The 27,081-nt window shown below is 41.4% G+C and overlaps 1 protein-coding gene and 1 pseudogene across 2 annotated transcripts in view; one reads left to right on the forward strand and one right to left on the reverse strand.

The window, feature by feature from the left end:
- RNF138 (ring finger protein 138) overlaps positions 1-2,414 on the reverse strand; it is a 54,729-nt gene extending 52,315 nt beyond the window's left edge. Inside the window, 3 exon segments of the mRNA XM_020992544.2 lie at positions 1,929-2,112; positions 2,115-2,193; positions 2,196-2,414. Of these exon segments, the coding sequence (XP_020848203.2) occupies positions 1,929-2,112; positions 2,115-2,193; positions 2,196-2,288 (356 nt within the window). The 5' untranslated portion in view covers positions 2,289-2,414.
- Positions 1,474-24,359, forward strand: LOC110212524 (microtubule-associated protein 1 light chain 3 beta-like; annotated as a pseudogene). The gene is made up of 4 exons (XR_013486228.1): positions 1,474-1,853; positions 11,510-13,142; positions 16,958-16,974; positions 19,776-24,359. The product of XR_013486228.1 is annotated as a microtubule-associated protein 1 light chain 3 beta-like (transcript).
- The last annotated feature ends 2,722 nt before the right edge of the window (positions 24,360-27,081 follow it).

A 27,081-nucleotide genomic window follows, 5' to 3' on the forward strand; every position in this document is an offset into this window, starting at 1 on the left:
GAAACAACATTGTTTCTTAGCACTGCGTTTTTAATCCTCAAAATGGGCCTCCTAGCCCCTGGGAAGCAGAGATGGTCAGATCACTAACTTCAATGTGTGGATTTCCTCCAAAGATGCAACAAAAACCTATTTATGTCTCAGAGCTGCCCCAGGCTCAAAGCTTAAGTGACTAAGCCAAGGACACTTGAGTCTCGGTGCACCAAGGTCTACCAGATTCCAGAACCAACAAGATCCACTAGGCAAGAAGTTCTTAACTTTTTGTGTCATGGACTCCCTTTGGAAGGCAAAACCTGTGGAAACCCATTCTCAGAATGTTTTTAAATGTCTAAAAAATAGAGAATTATAAAGCAAATCAAGTCTCAACTAATGTTGTCTAAGATAGGAGTGAAACAGGGATGTTTCAGTTGATAAAAGAAAGCTATCAAATGAAGTAATTCCTCTACTCTGCCATCATGTTCCTTTCTTTACTATATCAATATTTTCATCCTTACAACTCTAAGACTGAGTTACAGAAGAATTGTTGATTATATGCATTTGTCCACACAATGATATCAGAGATCCTTCCCAAAGGAAAAAAATCAAGGACATAGATAGTAGGATAATAGTTCTAGAACTGGAAGCAACCTCAAAGGACATCTAGAACAATCCTCTTATTTTCTAGATGAGGAAAACTGAGGCCCAGGAAGCTTAAGTAATTTTGGTCCTTATGACAAGAAGCATGGATTTGGAATCAACTTCGATTTGGATCCACGCTCTGCTCCTTACTGTCACAAGTCACAACCTTCCTGGGCCTTAGTTTCCTGTTATAAATGGCGAAGCGAAGAAGGGGGAACTAGATATGTTCTAAAGGTCCCTTCCAACTCCACACGTCAAGATCTAGTTGTTTTCCATCCCCTACTTTGCTTCAAAATTAATTCTTCACTCAAAGCTTTTGGGTCCTTAAATAGAATAAAAGCTCCAACAGGGCAGGAGTGGCCTCCCTTGAATATTCACACTCCCAGAAAACTGCACACCACCTCCAACTTAAAAAGCTCCAAATAAATGCTTCTTAATTGATTTAAATCCCCTGAGGTCACACTCCCCAAACCCTTCCAGAAACAGCAGCGTTCTTTCTCTCACCCTCACTTTACAAACAAAACAAAATGGAAACCGAAGGGGTTGGAAGCAAAGGAAAAAAAGGCTACCACAAGGCTAGGAAACGGAAATACTATCACTTTTTTCGTTTGAAGAAATTACCATACCCTCCAACTCAATTAAAGAGACCATTCCACAATAATCAGACACCGAAGAGGACCTTTAAGTCAAGACACAAGCATTTATTTATTGAAAACCTACCATGTATCACTAAGAGCTGGTGATACAAAGAAAGGCAAGAACAGTAAATCCAAAAAGGTGGCTTTGGGGGTCCAAGACTATAAGTAACCCCGTGTGAAAGCAGAATCTTCGAGGGCCGAGGGGAAAATCTGGGTGCCCTTGGGCACCTGCCCCCCAATTTCGTGAGAATGGGAAGAGGGAGATAGCACAGCAGCCTCTGCACCACTGCTTCTAATTGAGATCCAAATCTAGCCCCAAATGAGCTTTGGGAGCAACCCCAACACCGCCTCCCCCGCCCCCATTTCCTCACTTCCTCTCTGCAGGACCGGGCAGGGGAAGAAAGCCTGCAGGCCTGGCCCCGCGAGCTTGGCGTCCGACAGCCCCCGGGTCCTGGGCGGGGAGAATAGGGAAGTAAGAGGACCCTCGAGGCCGGGGGGTGGGGGGTCCCGCTAAGATGGGGGGGCCGGGCCTGAGGAACGCGGTCCGGGCTTCCGGTCGCTTCGTTCCACGCCGCGAGGAGCTCACCCTGGACCGCACAGGTGGGTGCGTGCCGGCCCGGTCCCGGGGCTCGGGGTGGGGGACCGGGGAGGAGCCCGGGGCGCGCAGTTACTCACACGTGCTGACAGGCCGCGGTCCGCACTGGGGTCTTGAACACCTCCTGACAGACCGGGCAGTAGAAGTCGTCTTCGGTGTAGGACGTGGCGGTGGAGAGCTTCTCAGCCATGGTGCGGGGCTGGCGGGAGGTGGCGATGGCGACTGCGGCGGCCCCGGGCCTGGCTCCCTGCGTGCACCGAGGGGAGGGGGAGGGGGAGAGGAAAGCGGCGGCGGCGTCAGGAAGCGGCTCGCGCCAGGAAGGGGGGGGCGGGGAAGGGGGGAAAGGAGTAGGAGGAAGAGGAGGAGGAAGAAGAGGTGGACCCTAGGGAAGGAGTCGAGGGGGAGGGGGCGGGCGCAGCAGTCACCGCCACTTCACCCATGTCAGTTGCTGGGGTGGATGATTATGATGAGGACTGGACCTCCCCCCCTCCTCCGCTGGGACCCCTCCCCCCATCCTATATAAACACAGGCACCTCCCCGGCTGGCTGGGGGAGGGGCCCAGCCCGGGGATGCACCCCGCTCCTCCCCCAGCCTCCAAGCTGGGTCCGGGCCCCGCGGGGGGGGGCGGGGAGAAGAGGAGGAATAGGCCCTCGCGGCTCCGCCTTACCTGGGCTGCTCGGCGGCTAGTTCGGTCCGCGGGGCTCGGCCCGGCCCGGCCCGGCCTGGGGAGCGGAAACAGGAGAGGGAGGGAGCGGGAGGAAGGGTTTCACTTTCGTTTTCGCGTGGCCTCCCTCTATTGGGGTAGGGGGCGTCGGGAAACCGAGGTGGCCGGCTCTCCGGTACAGTCCCCGCCTCCCAGGGCGGAAGCCACCCTCCCCCCCCCCGACGCTGCCCGGCAGGAGGCAGAGCCCGGCTGCCCCGAGGGAGGAGGGACGTGCTCGCTTCGGTTCTTCTCCCCCCTCTTTTCTCCTCCTCCCCGCCCCCGGCCTGCCCCTTGCCCCTGCCCCGGGGGCTGTGGGCCACCGAGGCCGGGAGCCACTCGTGCCCCGCCTGGTACCTGGCTAATTAGCGTGGCCGCCGCTCCTCCTCCTCCGGCTGCGGCTCCTGCTGCTGCTGCTCCTCCTCCTCCTCCTCCTCCTCCCCCATTCTCTCTTCCAGCTCTCTCTCTTCCCACCACCTCCCCACCAAGTCCTCCCTCAGTCCTTTTATCCCACGTTCTCCCCGGGCTCACGATCTCCCTCCAACCCCCCCTTTTTCTGGTATTAGCTTTTTTCCCACTTCCATCTTCCTCCTCCTGCATCATCCCCCATTCTCCATCCTCCCCCCAGCTTTGTCCTCCCCTCCCTCCCTCACCTCCATTCTCCCCTCCCTTCCCCACCTCCATTCTCCCATCGCCTCCTCCGCATTCTCCCACCACCCTTCCCCTGCCCTGACGCCGCCCCCGGCTGCAGCCTTAGCTCTTCTGCCCCTGCAAGCGGAAGACACTGACTTAGGAGGCCGGGAGTAGGGGTGATGGTACAGGCGCTCCCCTCCTGTCACTTCTCTGCAGAGACGTGGCCCAGAGCTGGGCTGCTGTTCCTTCTTCTCTGGCCGCTTCTGCCGCTGCAGCAGAGGCAAGGAAAGAGGCGAAGGCAGGGAGGGCTGCGTCTCCACTGCTCACCGACCCTGCAGGAGGGACGTCCCCAAGCTCATGATGCACACGGTTCCCCCCCGCCCCCCACCAGCAGCTCTCCCATGGCACTAGCCCTTGCCTGCTGCTTGCCTTTCGGTCCGCTGTCCAGAGGACAAGGACGAGAAGGAAGGCAGGGGGTGGGGAGAGGGGTGTGAGAGTGGGAGACAACTGGTGGGGCTTCCATAGCAACCACCTTGTTGGGCTTTGGAGCAGGTTATGACATAGTAAACTGGGGCAAAACACGTACACTCATGAGCTCCTTTTTAACCCCCTGTTTCTTCATTTCATAACGACCCCCTAGAAAAAAAGAGCATGTAGGCTACTGAGATACTGACTTTACTTCCCCTACCTCTGAATCAGAAGGGGAAAAACCTTCACATTAAAATTCTCTATTTTGATTTAGCATCACAGTTTAGAGCAGGAAGAGAGACGACCTAGCCCAGCTCCTACATTTTACAAATGAGCAAAATGAGACCCCAGAGATATTATCACTTTCCCCAGGGTGACACACTAAGTGACAGAGCCAGGAAGAGATCTTTGGACTCTAAAATCCAGGGCTCTTTTATTCAGCTCCAAAGATTCCAAAGCCCTTCGACTGGAGCTGAAATTACGCACCTCACCTCAAGTTTACCAAAAGACGTTGCTAATGATGTGTAGCAGCAGTTTTTGTGTAGGTGACAATCCTGCTGATGACGTTCAAAGGTTTCTTTTGGGTGGAGGGGCAAAGGTCTCTGCTAGGGGCCATACCCCATCACTACAACTCAGGGACTTGGAATTCTAATCCAGATTATAATCTGTCACTAACAGTGTGACTACGAAAATCACTTAATTTTTCTGTGCCTCCTTTACATCATACTGCTTTTTGGTCTGTCTGGCTGAAGAGGACAAGACAAGGAATTTTGGTGGGGGGAAGAATAGTAAGAGTAGGGTACAAGCCAAAGAAAGCTTCTTTCTTTGAATGTGTTTTCTGCAAGTGAGTAAGGTTTGGGCTAAATTAATCAATCAAAAAAACATTTTTAAGCACTCACTATGTTTCAGGCATTGTTCTAAACTGGGGATACAAAAAGAGGCAAAAGACAGCCCCTACCATAAAGGAGTTTATTATCTAATGAGGGAGACAACATACAAATACATTACAAAGCAAGGTATGTACAGGATAAATAGGAAATTAAGAGAGAAAGCACTCAAATTAAAATAGTAGTGTCAAGCTCAGAAATGGGGGTCACTGATCCATACATAAGGATCCCTGTAGGCTATTTGATGGGAATGGGATCTGAACCCCTAAAGGGAAAAGACTACATTTTTGGGATCTGTTACCCAAAAAGAAAAAGCCCTGGACTTTCCCACGTGGTCTAGGTCCATGACCCTCCCCTGGGTGTATTGGCCCTTCCCAGTTAATTAACTGCCCTTTCATAGTCTGCACCTGGCCCCACCCTAGACCTCCACTCTTAGATCCTATCTAAACCCCAGTCTCCCTTGGCCACGTGTTCCAGGTCACTGGCCTTCTACCTCCCAGTCACCCCAGCTTACTGGCCACTCCCATCCAGATCCTCCCTAGACCCCTCCTCAAAGTCGCCCTAGACTACTTGGCCGCTCCTACAGTCTTTCTGTATATAAGATCCATCCAGCCTCCATTAAGGTTCTCAGATTCTTAAAATTTATTTAGCCAGTGGCTGAGATTTAATCTGTCCCACTTGCATTAGCGATACAAATGCTTAGATTCTTTAAGAGTCTGGCCAATATGATGGATTCTTAAAATTCTCCTACCCCAATAGATGTTCTAATAAACCTTGACTTTGGTTGAAAGAAGACTTGGGGGGAGGATGCAGCTAGGTGGTTCAGTGGATATAGCACGGGCCCTAAAGTCAGAACTCAGTTGAAATCTGGCCTCAAACACTTGACACTTCCTAGTTGTGTGATCCTGGGCAAGTCACTTAACCCCGATTACCTCACCAAAAAAAAAAAAAGAAAGAAATATGGAAGATAACTGCCTCTATGGTAGCAAACAGAGACCAGCTCTAGAAAGGGAAGAATATATAACTTTATCAATGGAAGGAATTTGGAAATCATCCAGTCTGACTCACTCATGTCTTGAATGAGGAGCCTGAGGTTAAGAGGTATGGAATAATTTTCCTGAGGTAATCTAGTCAAGTAGAGGCAGAGCTGAAACTCAAAGCTAGATCCACTGCTGGACCATTCTTTTTTTTTTTTAATGAAATTCTATTTTGCTACTGAAATTGGCCACAATTTGGGGAAGAAAAGTTGTCAACATGTACTTATATGTGTATTCACTCATTCATTTTAAATGATTTGTTACAAATTTAACTTTCCACATCAACAATACCAATTAAACTTGCTTTACAACGATTTACATTTGAATGTCAACACATAGCATTCATAATAACTTCCTCTGAGTTTCTATTAGAGTTTTTAAAATTTTTTTTGATTTGCCAATCATGTACAATTCTATACAGTTTTTCTCTTATATAGTAAGCTTTAGTCTGTTCTCTGTCCTTTTTCTGCCTTTCTTAATATTGAGCTATTTCATAAAGTTTGCTGTTTTCTTCCTATTCCTCACACTTATTGATCTTAATGAAATGAATGAAAAAATATTTCTTTTGTGGTAACCATGTGTTAGGCAAAGTACTAAGCAGTGAAAATACAAATGCAAGATCAAGACAGTCTTTGCCCTCAAGTAGTTTATGTTTTTTTTTTTGTTCGGACCATTATTCTTTCCACTCTGCTATATATAGCTGGAAGTTGATGGCATAGTGAATGACAGTGGTACATCTACACAGAAATTCCCTGAAAGCAATTAGAGATGGGGGAGTGGACACTTATTAGAAGACCAGGATTGGAGATTTGGCATCTTAAGATCATACAATATAAAGCTAGAAGGGATTTTAAAGACCTTCTGTTACAGGGAATTCTGATGGAATCCTAATAAAACTGCCCCCAGCCCCACTATTCTAACTTCCTTATGGGCCCCACTGAGCAGCAGGCATGTCCTGATTTAACCATGTAATCTGGCTCACACCACAGGCCCCCAGATCAATTGCACATATTTGAACAAATGTGTTCTTGTACTCAACCATAATCACATCATCCATTTAGCCCAAGATAGACCCACAATACCCAACTATCCATCTTGACCAGACAGGACCACAATAGCTAGCCAATCAGAGGGCAGCACGACCAGGATGTTTGACCATCAAACCATAGAAGAACCCCTCCCCATTACTTAATCCTTTAACAAATCCCTCCTGCCTTTTTAATATTCATAATTTCTGTTGTGTAATCAGCAACATTACACTATAAATTTGCCTGCATTGTCTTATTAAGTTGCTGGTTCCTCTTGGAATCTAACCTGCTTGTGAGGGGTGTCAATCCTCAATAAATGCCTGTACTTGGATTAGAGGTGGTCTGACTCTGAATTCTTTGAGACAGTGGTGCCACAACATACCATGAAACCAAAACAATTCTTAACCTAGCATTCATAAACTTGTTTTTAAAACAAAAAAAAATTTAATAACAATTTCAGCATAATTGGTTTCTTTTGTAATCTTGGATATTTTATTTTATGCATTTAAAAACATTATTCTGAGAAAGGGTTCAAAGGCTTCACCAAAATACCAAAAGGGTCCATGACACAAAAAAGGTAAAGCATCCCTGCTCTATTCTAGCCCCTCATTTTGTAAATAAGGAAATTGAAACCTGAAGAAGTGAAAGCATTGATCCAAAGTTACACAGCCTCCAGAAATTATTAACATCACAGAGTTAAAGCATGTGTGTTCTGTGTGGGAGAGAGAGAGAAACCAAGAGCAGAGAAATAAATTTCAGGTTAAACAAAGTCTGGGAATGGTAAGAAGAGACAGAGAAGAAGCAGTTGAAAAGGTAGTACAAGCTGAAGGAATTATGACATATGAATGTAATGAAATACTATTGTATTATAAGAAATAATGAAAGGATGGTTTCAGAGAAACCTGGGAAGAACAAGATGAAGAGTGAAGTAAGTAGAATCAGGAGAACTATTTATACAATAACAACAATTTGTAAAGATGAGCAACTTTGAAAGTCTTAGGAATTCTGATGAACACAATGACCAATCACAGTTCCAGAGGATGAATGATGAAATATACTACCCACCTCTAGATAAAGGTGATGGACTTAGAATGCAGATTGAGTCATTTTTTTGGACGTGGCTAAAATAAGAATTTTTTTTTTTGCTTGACCACATGTTTATAATGGGTTTTACTTTTCTTGCTTTCTCAAAGTGAGGGAGAGGAGGTGAGAAGGATAGTATTTGGAGCTGAAAACAATTGAATTTTTTTAAAAATAACTAAATCAAAAGAAAAGGCCACTTAATTTGGTAAGAAGGAGATCACTGTTCAATAAAAGAATGAATGAAAAAGCATTTATTAAGCATTTACTATGTACCAAGCATTGTCTCCCAGATTATAACTTCACCTGCTCCTGCCTGTGGTGAGGTGAATGTCTTGGACCACCCAAGACATCATCACCTGCCACAAGGTTGGGTCTTGATGGAGGGCCTTGAACAGTGCAATCACCAGCTTTTCTAAATTGACATCTCTCCAGCCATAATTACTTTTGTGTTTCCTCAATGGTTAGCATATTCTCATGCCTTCATGTTCTCCCCATCCTTGTGATTCTGAACACCCAGTTGCCAGAGTACAAAATCCATTCTGTATCCATTACCAACTCCTTTACTCCCATTTCCCTCAACCCTACTCCTACAACATCTCATTTCAAATTTACCTTCTCCTTCCACTGTATTTTCTGGAATGCCTGTTTCACAATTAATAAACTTGCTTTCATCTTAAACCTCTTCATTCTGGAATTCTCTGAGACATGGCTCTCTGTTGATGACACTCCTGGTCTACCCTGTCTAATACCAGTTGCATATTTCCTCATTCCCCTCACCCCTCACTGATCATGGTAGGAGAATTGGAAAATACCTCCCCATTGCCACTTGCAGAATCTGTCTTTACAACCACCATTCAATAACCTCTTCCTTTGAGGTCAACACTATTCAAATTTATCACCCAATCCAGATCCTGGTGATCTGTTGGTTCTCAAGACATTCCCTTTTCTTCCACAAGGAGTTCAGTGCTTGGCTTACAGTCTTTCTGTTCACGGCAACTAGGGTACTTCAGCATAATATATATTGATGCTGTCTCAATTATACTAACATCCTAGTTCCTCAGTGTACTCGATCCTCATGACCTACTCTTCCTCCACTCCACCTCAGCTACACATAGAAATGAACAAATGAGATATATCTGTGAAGTACTTAGCATTGTGCCTGGCAAGTAGAAAACACTTAATAAATAAATGCATGTTCCCTTTGCCCCACCATATGTTTGACCTTAACATCATCTGTAAGTTTTCTACATGCAGGTTCAGGAACTCCAAAATTCCTTTATCTGATAATTATCTTTTATCTTCCAACTCTCCCTATGCCTTATGACTCCTAACCTTTTTATTCACACACACCATGACATCTTTCTACACATTGTTATTTCATAGATTATTACCCCTGCTCTGGCTACACTGTCCTCCCTTCCCTATCTATCTCTAACACTTGGTAAATTAGTTAAAATCTACAAAATCCTCTCAATTCAAATCCTTTTCCTCCTGGTTCTATTGCCAACTACATTTTTCTAAAAATTTCAACTTTGTATTATATTAGATATTTGCCTTCTTTTCTCCTATTCTCATGCTGCTGAATGAGGATGGAAAAATAAAGAAACAGTGTGGATTGAAAACTACAAATTTATGTTGCATAATCTTAACTGGGCCCTCACTGAAGGAAAGTAATTTTTTTCACCCCCCTCATCAGAGGCTGTTCCAAACATTCTCAGTTCTTCTCAGGCCCCACCCAAATGCTCTCTCCTTCTTCCCTCTCCACTAAAGACCTTGCCTTATTCTTAACCAAAAAAGTAAAAAATTGCCCTTCACTGACAGGTCCTTCTTTTCCCCTTTTCGTCTCACATCAGTCATACATCTTCCTCCATTTTCTCTTTCATCCCTGCCTCACAGAAAGGGATGGCCCTTCTCTTTGCCAAGCGAACCCCTCACCATGCACATTTGATCCCATTCACTCTTTTCTTTTCCAGCAGACTACTCACTCTTTTTCATCCCCATTCACATCTTCAATCTCACCTTATCTGCTAGGTCCTCCCATGATGCCTACAAATATCCTCATCTCCTTCATCCCTAAAAAACCCTCACTTGATCTGGCTATTTCTGATAACTTCAACACCATGTCTCTGTTATAGCTTCATCTTAGGAACTCCCTCAGCTCCTGGGGCTTTCTCCCTATGGAATGTGAATCCACTATGCCAACCCCCTTTTCACATTGGTGAATTCCTCTCAGGGCATCCATTTTGGAAAGAAGCTCATGTAGGCCAACCTTCATTCACATCTGTGCTCCAGACTTTATAGACTAAAACAGTGTGACCTTACCAAGGTATCTTCATCTTCTCTCCCCTCCTCCTGCCCCCCCCCCTTTCAGCTTATTTGAAAAGCCAGAGAGCGGGGAATTATTTTACATTTTCTAGACTGATAGATTCTGTTCTTGACCACTGCCCTTAAGGGAGTGGCTTCTTTCTTGTGATCAATATCTTCTACCTCAAATAGAAAAGAGAACAGTCCTTTTCCAATTATTTCAGGGACTTTTTTCCCCTTTCTTTTAGCACATAGTAGGTGTTTAATAAGTGTTTCTTCACTTCAGAGGTTTAGGGAGGCAATGAGTTTAACTACAAAGAGTTAAATTTCAGTTTTCACCCTTTTTTTAACCATCTTTCCATTTCCTGGAATTTTAGCCCTTTTTCTTGACCTTCCACACACCTTCCTAAAGGGAAAAGTCTGAAAGAATTTTAAGCTGGAGAAAATATTATCTTTTTACTATTTTTGGAGATATGACCATGTTACCCCTCTCCCTTCAATAAACTCCAGTGGCTCCCTATTACCTCCAGGATCAAATACAAAAGTCCTTAGCATGTAAAACCTTTAATAACCTAGCCCCCTTTAACTTTTTTGTTTTTTGTTTTTTTCTGTATCTTCATTGCCTAGAATAGTCCCTAACACATAACAGGTTCTTAATAGAATCACAGAATTTTAAAATTAGAAGAGAATTCAGCAGCCACTTTATCTAATCCATACCCCAAAAGGAATTCCCACAGTAATATATCCAACAACTAAATGCTCATTCAGCCTTTGCTTAAAGAACTCCAATGAAAGGAAACCCACTACATCCTGAAGCAACCCCTTTCACTTTCAGATAGGTCTAATTGTTAGGAAGTTTTTTGTTTTCCTGACATCATGCCTAAAATATTATCTTTCCAAATTCTTATTGTTCTTGATTCTGTTTTCTGGGGCCACACAGAGCAAGTGTAACTACTGTTCAACATGCCAGCACTTCAAATACTTTAAGATATCTATCATGTCCTCCCTGAGTCTTCTTTTCTTCAGGTTAAAAATCCCCAGTTCCTTCAACAGATCAGCTACTGACATAGAGTCAGAGGCCTTCACCAACTTATCAGTATCCTTCCTTTTAAACTACGGGTACCTCTGGTCTGAGTGTTGCCAAGCTCTTTTCAGGGCTTTTCAGGGTTTTCCACCTTTGGTGTCCATTTGATTCACCCAGCTCTCACCTGTGGCTCTAAGAAGCTATAGTTAAATCAGCCACACCCTAAATAAACATTTCAGCTGACAAGCTAAACCAGGTTGAAGGTAACCTAGGGGTCTCAAACCCTTCAGTGATTTGGGGGGGGGGTCTACCCCAACCATGGGAAGAGTTCCCCTGGTAGACTGGGCAGATGAGAACAATTTGCTCCAACAGCCATGAAGGTGGCTGAAGCAGGTGCTGTGGAGTGCTTAGAGCTTGGTTAGACATTGAAGACACCAAGGTCATCCACTGCATCCCAAGCCATCACCAGTTGTCTTGACTTTGTTTTGCTTTTTCAGGACTTGGATGACTCTGGAAGAGAGAGTGAGGCCAATGACAGCCCAATTCTGCCACACTTAAATCTAATTTATGCATGAATCAAAAGATATCACCCATACCATTTTACTTTGGACATTCTCAAGTTCTCTCTGAAGAACTTTGGAATAGATTGCTCAACATGGGAGAAACTGGCAAAGGACCACCCAGCATGGTATGCCCACATCAAAGAAGGTCCTGTCCTCTGTGGGCAAAGCAGAATTGCAGTAGCTCAAAAGAAACGTGAGATGTGCAAATTTAGAGACATCGCCACTCCAAATGTTCATTTGGCGTATTTGTGCCTGACCTGGGGTAGAGCCTTACATTGGTCTGATCAATCACAGCTGGACACACTGCACCTTACTCCAACATAGTGATGTCAATTTGGTCCTCTTCAAGAACAAAGGACAACAACCAACCAACTAGCCCCCAGCTAACTATGATCATCTCAGTGTGGCCTGACCAGGGCAGAGTACAGCAGGACTTCACCTGCTAGTGAATAATCTGAATTATAGCTTAGCTGCCCCAATACTGATAACAGATGCTTAAAAGATTAGATTGTTGGATTGATTATGAAAAAAGCACAGAATCTCATTGGAGTCACCTCTAAATGCTATGATCCTCCCAAGAATGCATGAGGAAAGTCATACAAGTATTATGATTCTCATTTTACAGATAAGGAAACAGGAGTTCAGAGAAGATAAGTAAATTGTCTGTTAACACAACTAATAAATGATAAAGCCAGATTTCAAACACATTTTCTAACTCTAATACAAATGTTACACCACACATCTAAAAGTGAAAGAAGAATTTACCAAGGCATGGTATTTTTCATTTCCTCAATATTAATCTAAAATAAAATTTCTCATTCTTGCATTTTATATTTGAAGACTTTTGAACTTTGATTACAACACAAAAGACTTCACTAGATCATTTTTTTAAACGACAAAACTGTCAGCTTTTTTCATTTTTTTCAAACCTTACATGGCTATATAATAACATTATTAGTAGTAAGAGTAGCAATTTAATCACAATGGCACCATTTAAAGAATAGAATCAAAATAGTAATGATGCAACCAGAAAACTGAGATTTTGTCCTTGACTTACAGGGATTAGCTGGTAACAATAAAGTATCAATTGCAAATATATTTGTATAAATATAATAGTAGATTATATATAAATATAATATAACATATTATAATACATAATAAAATATAATTCATATAAGTAAAATAAAACCCTCTTTCCAAGGCCCTTTGGTATGGAGCTCTCTCCTTATTGGTGGAGATAAAAGGCCCTACCCTATATAAAAGGTGGGGCAGAGTTGATGAGAAGCAAGAACTTAATGTCTTAGCCAGTCCCCACTTTGTGGACACTTCAAGTGGGAGTCCCTCTTTGGGATTCTCTAAGTGACAGTCTTCTTCAAGCATGGCCTCAAAATAGCTTCCAACTTCGAGAAAGAAAATAGAAGAGGCCAACCTCATTTTAGGTTTTTAAAGAAGAGTCTGAGAAGACGTGAGGAGCTGGCAATCCCCATCGTGTTCCTATCCAGCTTGCTGCTGGAAAAACTTTGGAGAGATTCCCCTTGGGTGAAATCCAGGATTCTCTCTTGATTGAGTTGAGTTACCTTGATTCCAATGGGAGAGTTCTGTCATTCTATATTGTCTGATATGTATTCTCTTATATATACCTTTTCTTATTTATTTTTTTTTTTTGCTGTGATTTGGATAAATAGACTTCTTTGCAATTGTTATGTGTATTCATTGTGGAACTAGTATTAGGTGGGGAAGTAGTCAAGCTTTGGATATAGAGCTTGGAGTCTTCCTTCCTCCCAAAATAACAAAGAGATCAAAAGTTAGATGGAATACAGTCATATCCCCTAGGCTAACAATATTTAAGGGAGCAGACAGATATACTTCTAACCTGATAACCCCTTCCTTTAAATACAGCAAAGGGGTAGCCTCTATCCCTAACCTCCTACTTCCGCTCTTGGAAGGAATGAAAATTTCCCTTGGAGAAGCATGGGGTAAGAGGAGGCTAGAGATGTCTATTCTGCCTCTCTTAGAGCTCCATATCTCTCGCTCCTTACACTAAAAAATCAAATTAAGAATGAAGTTTGTATCTAGTTTTTTATATGGTTCATATATTTGAAAGTATTTATATTTAAATTTTATGTGGTAACAGTCTTTAGTGATAAGTAAATAACTTAGAGATGTCAAAACAAATCCTAATTTGTACTCATTTTAAGTTATTAAGTAAATGTAGAATAAATGTTTATTGATTGATTGGAATTGATCATTTTCTGCTGGCAAATATTGCCTTTTTTGCAAATATTTCTTATAAAGTATTTCAATCAAATATACTTATAGACAAAACTACTGAATCCTTCCTTCCATGAACTATATTTCGAAAAGTTAGCCAAATATTATTATGGGTAAAGGAAAATTTTGAAATGTTCTACATGTTAGTTTGGAAATATTTGGGGGGAAATACCAATAGATTCAAGATTATCTTAAAGAAAATGATCTTTGAGATTTTATTCCTATGTGTTTTCTACAATTTAATTTAACCTTCCAATTTAGCTATACAATGCAACTCTTAAACCTCTGTTTGGGTAGAATAATCTGATGGAGTTCATTTAAAATATTCCTGAACAAAACTGATTTTTAAAAAAAATTAACAAATACATGTATACATACGTAGATGTAGATGTAGATATAGATATGTGTGTTTGTACATGTGTGTTTATGTATGTAAAATGCATGCTTGGCTCTTTCCCCCAGAGCCAAGTAAGCTCCTTTCAGATTTCCTGAGACGATCTTGAGGTGTTAGGGAGTCTCTTTCTCTACTGCCATAAGATCAAGCTTCTACTGGCCTTGTTTCCCCTTTTGTTAGGGACCAATGACTAGTACTGCAATTTCATTTAACCACTTTACATCAATTGGCTTTTAAAAAGGGATTTTTCACTTAAAAGATATAATAAGAACATATGTACAAACATCCCCCCCTGACACACACACACACCTCCATACTCTTCTCTATACTCTGGGACAGTAGGCTTAAAACTTAGCTCAGTTCCTACACAGATAGTTATCAATCCCATCAAATTCATATCCAATGGCAGCACTACTGCTAAGTAAGTTCTCATTTCAGCTTTTGCTGGCATGAGTTTAGAAAGATGCTCCCAAAGACTGCTCTTTGCTTCTCAGGTCATTTATGCTGGGCTTTCTGTAAAACCCAGCTTGGATTCTGACTCCCAGATCATATGACTCAGTCTCCCAACCAAGGTTCCACTCCCTGAAACTTGTTGTTTATCCTTCATTCTCAAAGAGGACGATGACATCAGGCAGGTAATGCATGACTTGCAAGTGAATTGGAATTTAAGTGAAAGAGGGCTGTGCAAAGTCACCAGTCTACTACTCTCTCCTCTGAAGCCATCTGGGTTCAGTGGCAAGACATAGATCAAGATGACTCCCTGTACCTAGAACAGAAAAGAACAGACAAAAGGAATAAGGACAAGAATCAGACCTACTTCTCTAGGGCTAAATGGCCTCAGAGCAAGGATGAAGGCCCTAAGGCCTTTCACCTTACTAGATGATTGATCTCTCATAAGATTCCCATGCAGAGTCCTGGATTTCCCCCAGTCTTGAATGAAGCCATGAAAAGGCTGCAGCTGACTCAGGCTCTTTTTGAAGATGCGAACAGTTCTGAGTAGACAACCAATAGAAAAAAGCTTCTGATTCTTCTTTCACAACATAACTAATGTGGAAATATGTTTAATATGATTGTACGTATATAGCTTACATCAGATTGCATACTGTCTTGGGGAGGGGTGAGGAGAAGAAGGGGGAAAAATTTAGAACTCAAAATCTTATAAAAGTGAGTGCTGAAAACTAAAAATAAATGAATAATTTTTTTAAAAAGCTCCTTTTAACTATGTAGAGCTTTTTAAAAGCTCCTTTTAACTAGCCAACTAGAACCAGTTATAGAGTGTTCAAGAATGATCCACAGTCTCTCTAAGACCCTCCCCTTACAAATCATCATGATTTACCCAGAAGCACGCTCCAAGCCTCTCCATGTGGGGAAGTTGCATCAACCAAACAAGTTTATGGGATCTGTACTATGCCAGACTCTTATTATATACATATGTAAGCATAGACATATATACGTATCCATATGTATATGTTGTGATAAAATGTCACAGAACTATTAATGTAGTCCTATGTTAATATTAAAAAAAATTATCCCTACCCCCAGTTTTCTTCTTTAGACTGTGGGAGGTTGTAGAAAACATGGGAAAGACTATTAATACGGTGGTGTAAACAGAATTTCTAGACACCTAACAAAAGCTTGGAGTAGTGTCCCTCAAAAGAGTGATTTAATCTACTAGTAGGGGACTCACAGATCATTTCACCTTATTGTTCCAGTATGAGAAACAGATAATTCGACATAAATAAGCGGTGTATCTACAGTTTCCTGAACATCAGTCCTGAGAAGAATATTAGGGGATTGCCAGAATAATTGTTCTTCTGGATATCAGTTGCTCTTGTGTTTGAAGGCTCTATAGAAGCCATAGTTATGCAAATGATGATTAGGAATGTGAGCTGGGGTTGGCAGCACAGTATTTGTGGAAAACCTCTGGCCTACAGCCCCAAAAGTAGTAATGCCTCCAGTGGGAGCTGAGCCAAGAGAGCATGCTCCATGGGGTTCTTCCAAGCATAAGGTAGTGCCCAAGAAGAGCTTTCCATATATGCACTAAATATATACATACAAAGGAGCCATTGTATAATGACAGAGGATATTTACCCCAAAAACGGGTCAGGAGGAATTAGCTAATTCTCCTTTGTCTCAAGGAAGGAAAAGCAATCTGAAATGACAGCAAAATAGATTCTTCCTCTTCAACAGAGAAAAGGGCATTTTCTGACCATTTAATTCAGCAAGTATTTATTAAATGACTGTAGGCACTGTGTCCTGACATAAAAAACAAAAATAAAAACAGCCCCTGCCATCCAGGACCTTACATCCAATGGGGAGGAGGGGCAAGGAAACATATACCAAAGAAATACAAAATACATACCAAGTAGTTCCTTGAGAGAGAACACCAGCAATGTCAAGGATCAGGAAAATGGCCTCCCAGGAGGTTACATTTGAGCTGACCTTTGAAGGAAGTTAGGGATTCAGGACGGCAGAGGTGAAGAGGGAGGTGCAGTCTATGCAAAGGCTTGGAGGCCGGAGATGGGAATGCCTAGTTCAGGAAACAGCAAGGTGGGCAGTTGGCTGGACCATCAAGCATGTTAATGTATAGGTAGGTTGGTGCCAGATTTCAAAGTGTTTTAAAAGCTAAGCAGAGAAGAAATAAGAGAGGAAACTGGAAATGTACATTTTTAATTTTAAATTAAAATTTTGCCATAAATATTTCTTTTATTTTCCAGGAGATGCCTTCTCCAAGGTAAACAAAAGAACTTCTGAAGTGGAAGCCCCTGTTAAAGCCCATCTCACTACCTGACAAATGCAAGTTTCCCTCAGTAACCTAAGTTCTTCCTAAGTCAGAGTATATTCATTATATATTATATAATATATATTAATATATAACATATATATTAATATATAGTATGCATTCATCAGGACACATGAGCAGCTACCAACCAGTGATAGACCAGGTATCTAGAGTGAGTTGAGAGGAAAGATAGAAAGAGAAATAAATAGAATAGATAAAGAGAAATAAATAGAGAAATAAAAAGAGAAAGAGCAAAGGACAAAGCTCTACCAAATGACCAAACTGTGTGGGACAGAGCCCACTTACTCAAACTTAAAACAAAGACTTAGATGCCTTGAAAGTAGAAAAGAGTTTATTGCTTTCTCATGAGAAAGGGTACCGATCCTAATCGCCATTGCCAGCCAGAAGAGTATGAGTTCCTTACAGAAATCGAGGCTTATTTATACCCTAAGCTCCTCCTCCCTAGTCCCCTTCCACTTATCCCACTGTCTGGGCTTTCAGGGAGTACAATCTATTCATGGAGACACAAGTTTGCCCAGAGAGGAGAAAAGGTGGGAAGTTTTGCAAGGGCCAGCAGTTCAGGTTGAGTAGGGCTATTCTTTCTGCTAAGTACTTAAAAACAGGGTCTGGGTGGGTGGGAAGGGTTCTGAAAACAACAATAGAAGAATCATTAACAAGAACTAACAACCCTTTGAGGAGGCTTCACTTCTGAGAGATCATCTCTCACAAAACCAATCTAATTTCAACCAAAAGATTTTTTAGCAACTGCTGACCAAGCCCTTGAATGATCAAGTTAAAGGGATTATTCATTGGGACAGCCTGGACTGATTTTAACCCCAGCTGAGTCTTTCCCAGGACTAACGTCAAGCACAGCACCTTAATTTTCTGGGCACTCAGAGTCCAGCTTGGACTGTGTCAACCTGAACCCGGTAAGGGGTCCCACTAAGTTCTTGCTCTGTTTGATGTAATCCTGTTCTTATCATGTCCTGCTCAATCCTAAAATCACAGAGACTTCCTCAGCTTCTGTGGTCTCAGACAGTGTTTGGTTTAACTGAAGGTGACCAACCAGGGAATCCAACTTTTGACACCATATTGTTGTTCCTGAGAACAAACTCCAAAATCTGAAACAGTTTTAGAAAGAAATTTATTAGGTTGTTTGGTAGAGAAGAGTGAGCTGGGTCCTTTCCCCCTTTCCCCTCTCCCCCAACATAAACCACATGTACACAGTTAAATAATTTTGTCAAGATAACAGCTTAAAAGCAAGGTAGATTGAGATGGAAATCAGTAAATGTGAACATTCAACAAAATGTGGGTTTGGTCAAAATACAAGGGGAACCCAAAACATAGACTTGAGCAGACCCAAAACAAGAATGTTTTGTTTGGGTTGATTTAAGAACTGGGAGAACCCTAAATTTTTTGTGGCAACTCTGGCATTCCTAGAGAGTTACTGAGATCAAGATAACATCCTAGGTTCAAACAACCTCCACGTAGATTAAACAGTATAATAAGTTTTCTGAAAGATATAATAACATACACACGTATATTATACTGATATATGGCAATGGCATATAATATGTGGCACATATGGTGCATGTACACATACATATGTATACTAGCACTAATATATATTTACAGATTCATACATATACACAATGTAATGTGTGTATGTAACATTTACATGTAAATGTTACATACACACATACATTCTAACTATCTGTCTAACTGCTCCTCATACTTCTTTGCTACATCTTCATTCAGGTGACACAACTAATCTTGGGTTAGGCCTCTGTCCAGGCTCTTTTCTTTTCTCCTTCTATACTGTTTCACTTGGTGACTTCACTTGTTCTCATTGATTCAATAATTATCTCTATGCTGAGGATTGTCAGATCTACTTGTAAGCTGTAACCTCTATACTTCCAATCTCACATTTCCAACTGCCTATTGGATATCTAGAAATGAATGTCCTCTGGACAGCTTAAAATCAACATGTCCAAAATTGAACTTATTCCTATTATTATTGGGGGTACCACCATCTTCCTAGCCATTCAGATTCACAATCTAGATATCATCTTCAACTCCTCACTCTCTCTTACTCTCCCATTCCCCCAATTCAATTGATTTACAAGTCCTGTAGCTTCTACCTTTACAACATGTCTTGTATACACTCAAGACTCTTGACTTTTCTTTGGTAAGATAATTTCAGCTGAGATTATTTTAGAGACGATATGAAAGAAAAATCTGAGGAAAATTAGGCATTTCTTTTCTCAGCAATTTGGTGGGGGGAAATCTACTTGAACATGTTTCATGTTAGTTCCATTCTGCATCAAAGTTGTGGAGTGAGCAGAATTTGTCTTTCAGGCCTTTAAGTAATATTTTGAGTCAATCCTTTAATAAGCCTGCTAGTTCTCCCTTGGACCATCATCTGATGTCTGTCCTCTCAAGCAGTAACTCCCAGGACCTTTCTCTAGCCCATTCCCTCCATCAAACAGCCTACTCTCTATTACCCTCAGGTAAATTAATTCATGCTAAGGAGTTAGTGGTTGAAGCTGGCCTAATGATTTATTCTTTGGGGACTATCTTCATTTTGATTGTGGGTTCCACTAGAATACAAATGGCATACCCCAAAGAAATAAATATTTAATGGAAGATTTTCATGAGGTGGGTAGCTGGTAGGAATTAATTGTTTTTGTCAGAGGAACTTTCCAGTAACTTTAAAAGCATATCACAGTTGGCCACCTTCTTTTCCATCTCAGCCACTGCCAGAAGTCCAGCAGACACCAGACCTGTCAGACTCTTAGAAGTACACCTTCCCCATCCCTGGCCCCCCTTTCCTGCAAGATGCCTTGAGAGACGACCTGCAAGTAGCACTCAACCTTTGAACAAAGAGAAGATGTGAAACTTATTTGAGAGTAGCATCCTATCAAGGTACTAGTGATAACAAAGCTAAAAGAGAGTAGCATCCTATCAAGGTACTGGTGATAACAAAGCTAAAACTGTGAGAAACAACTTCCTATACTGGATAGAACTAAATTCCTTGTACCATATCATGTCAACATGAATGAACTAATCAAAATGATTAAAAAGTTCCTGCAGTTGAATGCTAATCAAGTTTTCTTCCTATTGGTTAATAGACACAGCATAATGAATGTTTCAGTATCTATTTCCTTAGTATATAAAAGAAAGAAAGATAAAGTTGTATTCTTGCATGTGATATATGTCTCTCAGGAGATGTTGGAAGAAAATCTTCAGTGTAAGACCTTCTATATTAGAATTTTTTAGGCCTTCACCCAGGAAAAAAGAGATATCATCAACTGATATTGATCAGTTCATTGAATTCCACCCAATTTGCCAAAACATTACCACCTTGCATGCTTTTATGAAATTCTCTTGTATTACATGCAAATAAGTTCAGTTCCAAAAACATATACAGTATAGCTTTGAAAAACTCCTATTTCCCCAAGGATATCTTGGTTTTTTAGCTTTAGGTTTAGAAACATACCTTGCATTCTAAGTTGCCAATAAAATGAACATTTGAATTGCTGGAGTGGCTTTTTTTTTTTAGGAACACTCAGGCTTTAGTGTTCCTACAATGAGATAAGGCTTCTATTTTCTTGTATTACCTAGGCAGACTCCATAATTAGATAGTACCATACATCTTATGTTACTTGAATGTAATGGAGGAATGGTGGTTCAGTTAAAGGGGTACTGGACCTTAGGTGTGAAAATCTGGCCTTAAATTCCAAATATGCCACTAAACTAGCTGTGTGACATTGGGCAAATAATTTAAGAACAGTTTTTTTTATCTTCAAATCTGGGATAACATCTACATAACTGACCTCTTGGCTTTGTCCTATGTGTGAATGAAATAATATATTTAAAAAGCATCTTGGTTTGATTTTTTAAAAATGCTCCTCCCTAATGACCCCATTAACCCACCTTTGTAACAAAGGGGGAAAAAAGTTAAGCAAAACCAACTGTAGTAGGAACTACATCTGTTTTATGTAGGTTAGGCTGGCTTTACTTTTAGGGGCAAGGAGGTTGTTCATAGGATTTGGTTGGTCTGAAGGACTAAGACTTGAACCATTGATGGGGTGCTTTGTCCCCTGTGGAAGCCCAGCCTATGAGGAACTTGTATCCCAGCGGTTTGGCAGGGTTCCTACCACTCTGTGGGGCAATCTTTCTGACCCTGGACTGTTGCTGTGGCCCATGCTAATGTGGAGGTAAAGGGGAGCCTCATCCACCCAAGTCAATGCTATAGCCATAATAATTCTTTTTATGGATGAGTGAATTTTTCTTTTGAAAATGTTTTATGGTCCACAAATGCCTCATTGTGTTCATTGTTCCAGCCCGAGGGGACCGACCTGAGTAATGCTTGGCCCAGACTACTACCAACCCACACAGGGACTGAATTTGACTGTAAGAAGCCTATTCAACATCCAGTACTCATTGTCTCTCCTACCTTTCTACCAAAAAGGGAAGATCAATTCTTGTTATTTTTTTTAATAGAGAGTAACTGTTGATTCTCTGTTAAATGTGATCTCTCAAAAGGTTTGAAGCATCTTTAAAATGACTTAGGATGTTAAACTTTTGTGGGGAACATATCCATCAAATAATATATGTGAAAAAAGAAAATGTACAAAAATCTCCCTTCTAGCTTTTATAGAGTGCATCTATTGAAAACAGATCTAGAGAGAGAGAGAAAGGAACTCCGAGGCCATTTTGTCAACCCCTCTTATTTCTAGATGACTGAAGCCCAGGGAGGTCAAATGACTTGAATAAGGTCACCCAAGTAGTTAAGTGAGTTTTTTTCTTAAGTTTCAGAAACTTTAATGCAAGAAAAAAAAATGAGACTTCCATAAATGAATGTCACAAAACAAAATCTGTAAGGACCCTGTAACCAGGATCATTTTATTCCATATCCAGTGCTCTGCCCACTGTATCCCACTCAGGTAACACAAAATGTTACCTCCACATATCCTGTTATGTCCCATCATTGTAGTGCACAAAGGCTTCAGAAGCTCACCTTTTTCACTGGATCAGCTGAGCTAATAGAATGAATCTGTAGCAGAATGATGGATTTGGAGTTAGAAGGGATTTATTCTAAACCCCTGGTTTTATATGTGAGGAAACTGAGGCTTGGATATGTTAAGGGATTTGCCCAAAGTCAAAGAGCTATTAAATGGCAGAGCTGGGATTTGAAGCCAGACCCCTTGAGTACACTTAACATACTCTGTACCACACTACCTCCTCTCTAGCAACTATGATGTCCAGTCTGCCCCATGCATTACTAAATTAATATAGTTATTTGAATGCAAAATAGCACTTCTACTCCTGTAATATGCCCCCACTTATCTGTAAAATGAGCTGGAGAAGGAAATGTCAAAGCACTCCAGTATGTTTGCCAAAGAAAATCCCAAATGGGATCACGAAGAGTTGGACATTACTGAAAAATGACTGAACAACAAAGGGGCAGCTAGGTGGCACAGTGGATAGAGTGCCAAGCCTGGAGTCAGGTGTAGAGGGCTGATTTTAAGAGTCTGATAAGAGTTTAAGATCCAAGGCAGAGTTTGACCTCTGCCCAGGCTTTTACCCGAAAGTGCTCAATGATTAAGAGGTATGGCTCTCCAATCCCTTCCTGATTAGGAGGTTCCTGAGACATTCCTTCTCACTCTTTGAACCTTAGATTTACACATTCACTTCTCTGTGCAGGTGGCGTCAAGGCGCCTGGGAAAACCTTGGAAAATACAACCCAATCTAGGAGCCCTGATAACGAGGAAATTTACATTGTCACGTCCTCAGCAGATGTTCTGGGGAGTATCTCACAGGGAGGACTCCTTGAAGTTAGGCTAGATTTTCTCTATATATCCTGTACCCTCAGATGAATAAACTGAGTCAGTTTTCTGCTCTGCCTGGTCCCACTTCATGTCTTATTTCACGCCTCTCCATTCGGTCTATTATCTGGTTGTAGGGGATAGTCAGGAAGACTCATCCTCCTGATTTCAAATCTCAGACCTTAGTACCTGTGTGACCCTGGCTAAGCCACTTAACCTGTTTGCCTCAGTTCCTCATCTGGAAAATGAACTAGAGAAGGAAATGGCAAACCACTCCAATATCTTTGCCAAGAAAACCCCAGATGGGGTCACAAAAAGTAGGATATGACTGAACAACATACCCCCTACTTTCCTGGACTTCAAAACCATGCCTCAACTGCTGTCTCATCCTGGAAATGCCCTCTGTTTCAGGAGCCTCCTTTTTCTGAAGTTCCCATCCCTCCATCAGGCTGGCCCCCTTCTCTCTTTAGGTTCTTCCTGGGGCTTCCATTTTGTGAAGAGGCTGAAGCTAGCCAAGCTTCTTTCTGGACTTCAAAACCATGGCCCCCAGGAGAGTATGCTCATTCACCACCCTCTTTTCAACTCCCTTTGTCATGTTGTTTTTTCCTGTTAGCATGTAAGCTTCTTGAGGCCAGGTTGTGTGTCTTTTTTTTTTTTGCTTGTATTTGTATGTCCAGGACTTAGCACAGTGCCTAAAATAAGGACTTAATAATTGCTTATTGCCTTGCCTGGCCCCACTGTGTATTTAGCAGCTTTATGACAGACTTCAAGCATGGATGGGCAGAGTACAACTGAGCTACAGGTAGATGTAAAGAATCATCACCTCATTTCATGGAGGTACTGATACATTCACTGACTTAATCAAGATCATAGAACAAACTATAAATGGAATTGGAAATAAAATCTTAATCTCCCATCTTCTAGGCCAGTGCTAGCTCACACATACTATATCCTTTAGTGATTTGCATTCTCTCTTTAAGATACTTCTATATTGGCTAGAGAATAATAATTACGAGCTTTAGAAAAATTCTAAAAAGAAAGATTTCAGGAAAGGCACTCTTCTAGACCTCTGAGACAAAAACCAAATGAGCATTTTTAGAGTATGAAAATGACCACTTCTAAATTCTCCATTTCTGGGCACCAGGCCCAGTAGAGCTAGCAAATCAGTGAGGGTAATTAGAATGGTTTTATTTTTGCTTTTGCCTCTAAGCCTTAGTGGTTTGCAAGATTTGGGAACAAACAAAAGATTATTGTTTTGTTTTGTAGGGAAGAAAATGTATGTTTGCATACTATAATGGAAAGAATACTAGCTTTGGAATCAGATGACTTGGGTTCAAGATATGGCTCTGTTACATATTACCTTTATGAGGCAGGCAAATCATGCATTCTCTCTACGTCTCAGTTTCCTCATTTCATGTTAATCAATGAAGTATTTATTAAGTACCTGGCATGAGCTTAGTGCTGTGATTAGCAGTTTAAGAAATAAAATCTTATTGTACACAATAACAGCCATGTTGTGCGATGACTAATATTGATAAACTTAACCCTTTCCAGCAATACAAGGATCTAAGACATCTCCAAAGGCCTCTTGATGGAAAATGCTATCCACATCCAAAGACAGAGCTGTGGAGTTTGAATGCAGATCAAAGCACACTATTTACTATTTTTTTTTCTTCTGTTAAATTTTGTTTCCTCTTTCTGCTGGCTTCTCCTATTGGTTCTAATTCTTACTTACAACATCACTAATGTGAAAATATGTTTAATAGGAATGTATATGTATAGCCTATATCAGATTGTGCGCCCTCTTGGGGAGGGTGATGGAGAGGGAGGGGGAGAAAAATTTTATTGTTTTTGTTTTTTTGGCTAGGCAATGGGGTTAAGTGACTTGCCCAGGGTCACACAGCTAGTAAGTATTATGTGTCTGAGGCCAGATTTGAACTCAGGTACTCCTGAATTTAGGACTGGTGCTCTATCCACTGTGCCACCTAGCTGCCCCTTTTTTGTTTTTGTTTTTATTGGGGAGAAAATTTTTAAACTCAAAAGCATATGGAAGTGATTGTTGATAAATCAAAATAAATTAATTTAAAAAATAAAATAAAATTGTGTAGTAACAAAAAAAAAAGAAATAAATTTAGTAAAAAGGACCTTAGAAAAATCATCTTTGTTGAAAGTTATATTGAGTCAGTTCCCCCTTGTTCCCAGCCTTGCTTATTAGTGTTGGGGAAGACTTTGGTGGAGAAGGATACACCAGGTCTGTAGTTTTTGTATCACCTGCTCTTTGTCAGTGCCCATACTAACACACTGTTGAGTTCTTGGAACCTTGGGGAGGAATTGGAATTCAAGGGCACCACCTCTTTTGCAGAGGGGACCAATCTGCATTATCTTAAAGTTATTTCTAGAAAAGCTGTCCCCAGACAGTCCATGTGTTGCTACCTTGAGGTACTTATAATAAAATCTTTTTAATTCTCTTTGTCTTGACTTTGGCCTAGTTAATCTGGGTGAAAGTCCAAATGCAGAATTTTCCTTTCAACAATCTTGTTCAAAGCCCTTATTTTACAAATGAGAAATCTGATGCCCAGGGAGAAAAAAACCCAATCCCTGCCCTCAAGGAGCTCACATTCTAATGGAAGAGATAACATACAAACAACTTTGTAATATAAACTGAGGCAAATTCTCTCTTTGGGGAATTCAGATCTCTCTTTCCCCCAAAGGGGAAAATACGCAGGGTACTCAAATGCCTGGATCTAAATCCCCTTTTGCCCTAAAGGGAAGAAAACCAGAGGAAGAGGATTTCAGTGAAATATGAGTAAAGGTCCTCAGTTGTTTGATAGATGATTAATTAGACCCCTGTTTTATTGGACCTCTATTTTATTCTAATCAGTATTAACCAGTGTGATATGATTCCAAAGGGGTGGTGATTGTTCAGATAGTAGGCCTCAGAGCTGTGAATTGTAGATTGTAAATTCACTTGCTGATCTATAGGAAGCTAACTAGAGGACCTTCACCCTTGTTTTTACTTGTTAGAATGGTTTGCTAAATCCTAATCTTGGATTAATCCCATCTGCTGCCTTTTTTCCTATTCATATGCTGCTGAACAGAACATTTTCTCTAGTGTAGGTCCAATGGTCTAGGAAGTATCGGATTATGGATCTATCTTCTCTTTAATTTTTATGGCTTAAGAAATTAGGCAGAAAGCTGGGGAACAATTTTTATAGCCAGTGTCTCTGATATATTTAATTTCTTTTTTTTTTAAGGCAATTGGGGTTAAGTGACTTGCCCAGGGCCACACAGCTAGTAAGTGTCAAATGTTTGGTCTGAGACTGGATTTGAACTCAGGTCCTCCTGACTTCAGGGCCAGTGCTCTATCCACTGCACCACTTAGCTGCCCCTATAGGCCTCATTTCTAAAACATATAGAGAACGGAGTCAAATTTATAAGAATACAAGTCATTCCCCAATTGATAAATGGTCAAAGTGATGTAGTTTAGGGGTTCAGGGGTTCTGGGACCCCAAAATCATAACACGTGGGTCCGGGCCGAAAGAATTCGATCCAAGCCTTCTTTCAGCCAAAGACAAGGTTTATTAGAACATCCATCATATTGGGCAGACTCTTAAGGAGTCTGAACATGAGTAAGCAGTGGCTAGATTATAAGAATCTAAGCAATGGCTAGATTATAAGAATCTCAGCCCATGGCTAGATTTTAAGAATTTAAGCATCTTAATGGAGACAAGGTGGACCTTATATAGATAAAAACTGTGGGAGGGACCTAGGAGTGGCCAAACTGGGGTGAGCAGAACTCCTGGGACCTGGACCCTGTGGCCAATCGAGAAAGCATCCTAGCTAGGATTAAGGGTGGGAAGTGGCCTGAGGCCATAGGGAGGTATGGAATTACAGCCTCAGGAGAACTCCAGAGATTTGGCCATGTGGGAAAGTCCAGGGTTTTTCCTTTCTGGGGCCCAGATCCCAACCCCATCATTAGGATATGAACAGACAATTTTCAGAGGAAGAAATTAAAGTTATCTGTAGTCATATGAAAAAAAGTTCTAAATCACTATTGATTGGAGAAATGCAAATCAAAACAATTCTGAGCTACCATATCACATCTATCAGATTGGCTAACATGACAAAACAGGAAAATGATAAATATTGGAGAAGATGTGGGAAAACTGGAACACTGATGCATTGCTGGTGGAGTTGTGAACTGATCCAACCATTCTGGAGAGCAATT

The sequence above is a fragment of the Phascolarctos cinereus genome, unplaced genomic scaffold (genome assembly GCF_003287225.1).
Source record: "Phascolarctos cinereus isolate Bilbo 61053 unplaced genomic scaffold, phaCin_HiC Scaffold_4;HRSCAF=312, whole genome shotgun sequence".
Taxonomy (NCBI): domain Eukaryota; kingdom Metazoa; phylum Chordata; class Mammalia; order Diprotodontia; family Phascolarctidae; genus Phascolarctos; species Phascolarctos cinereus.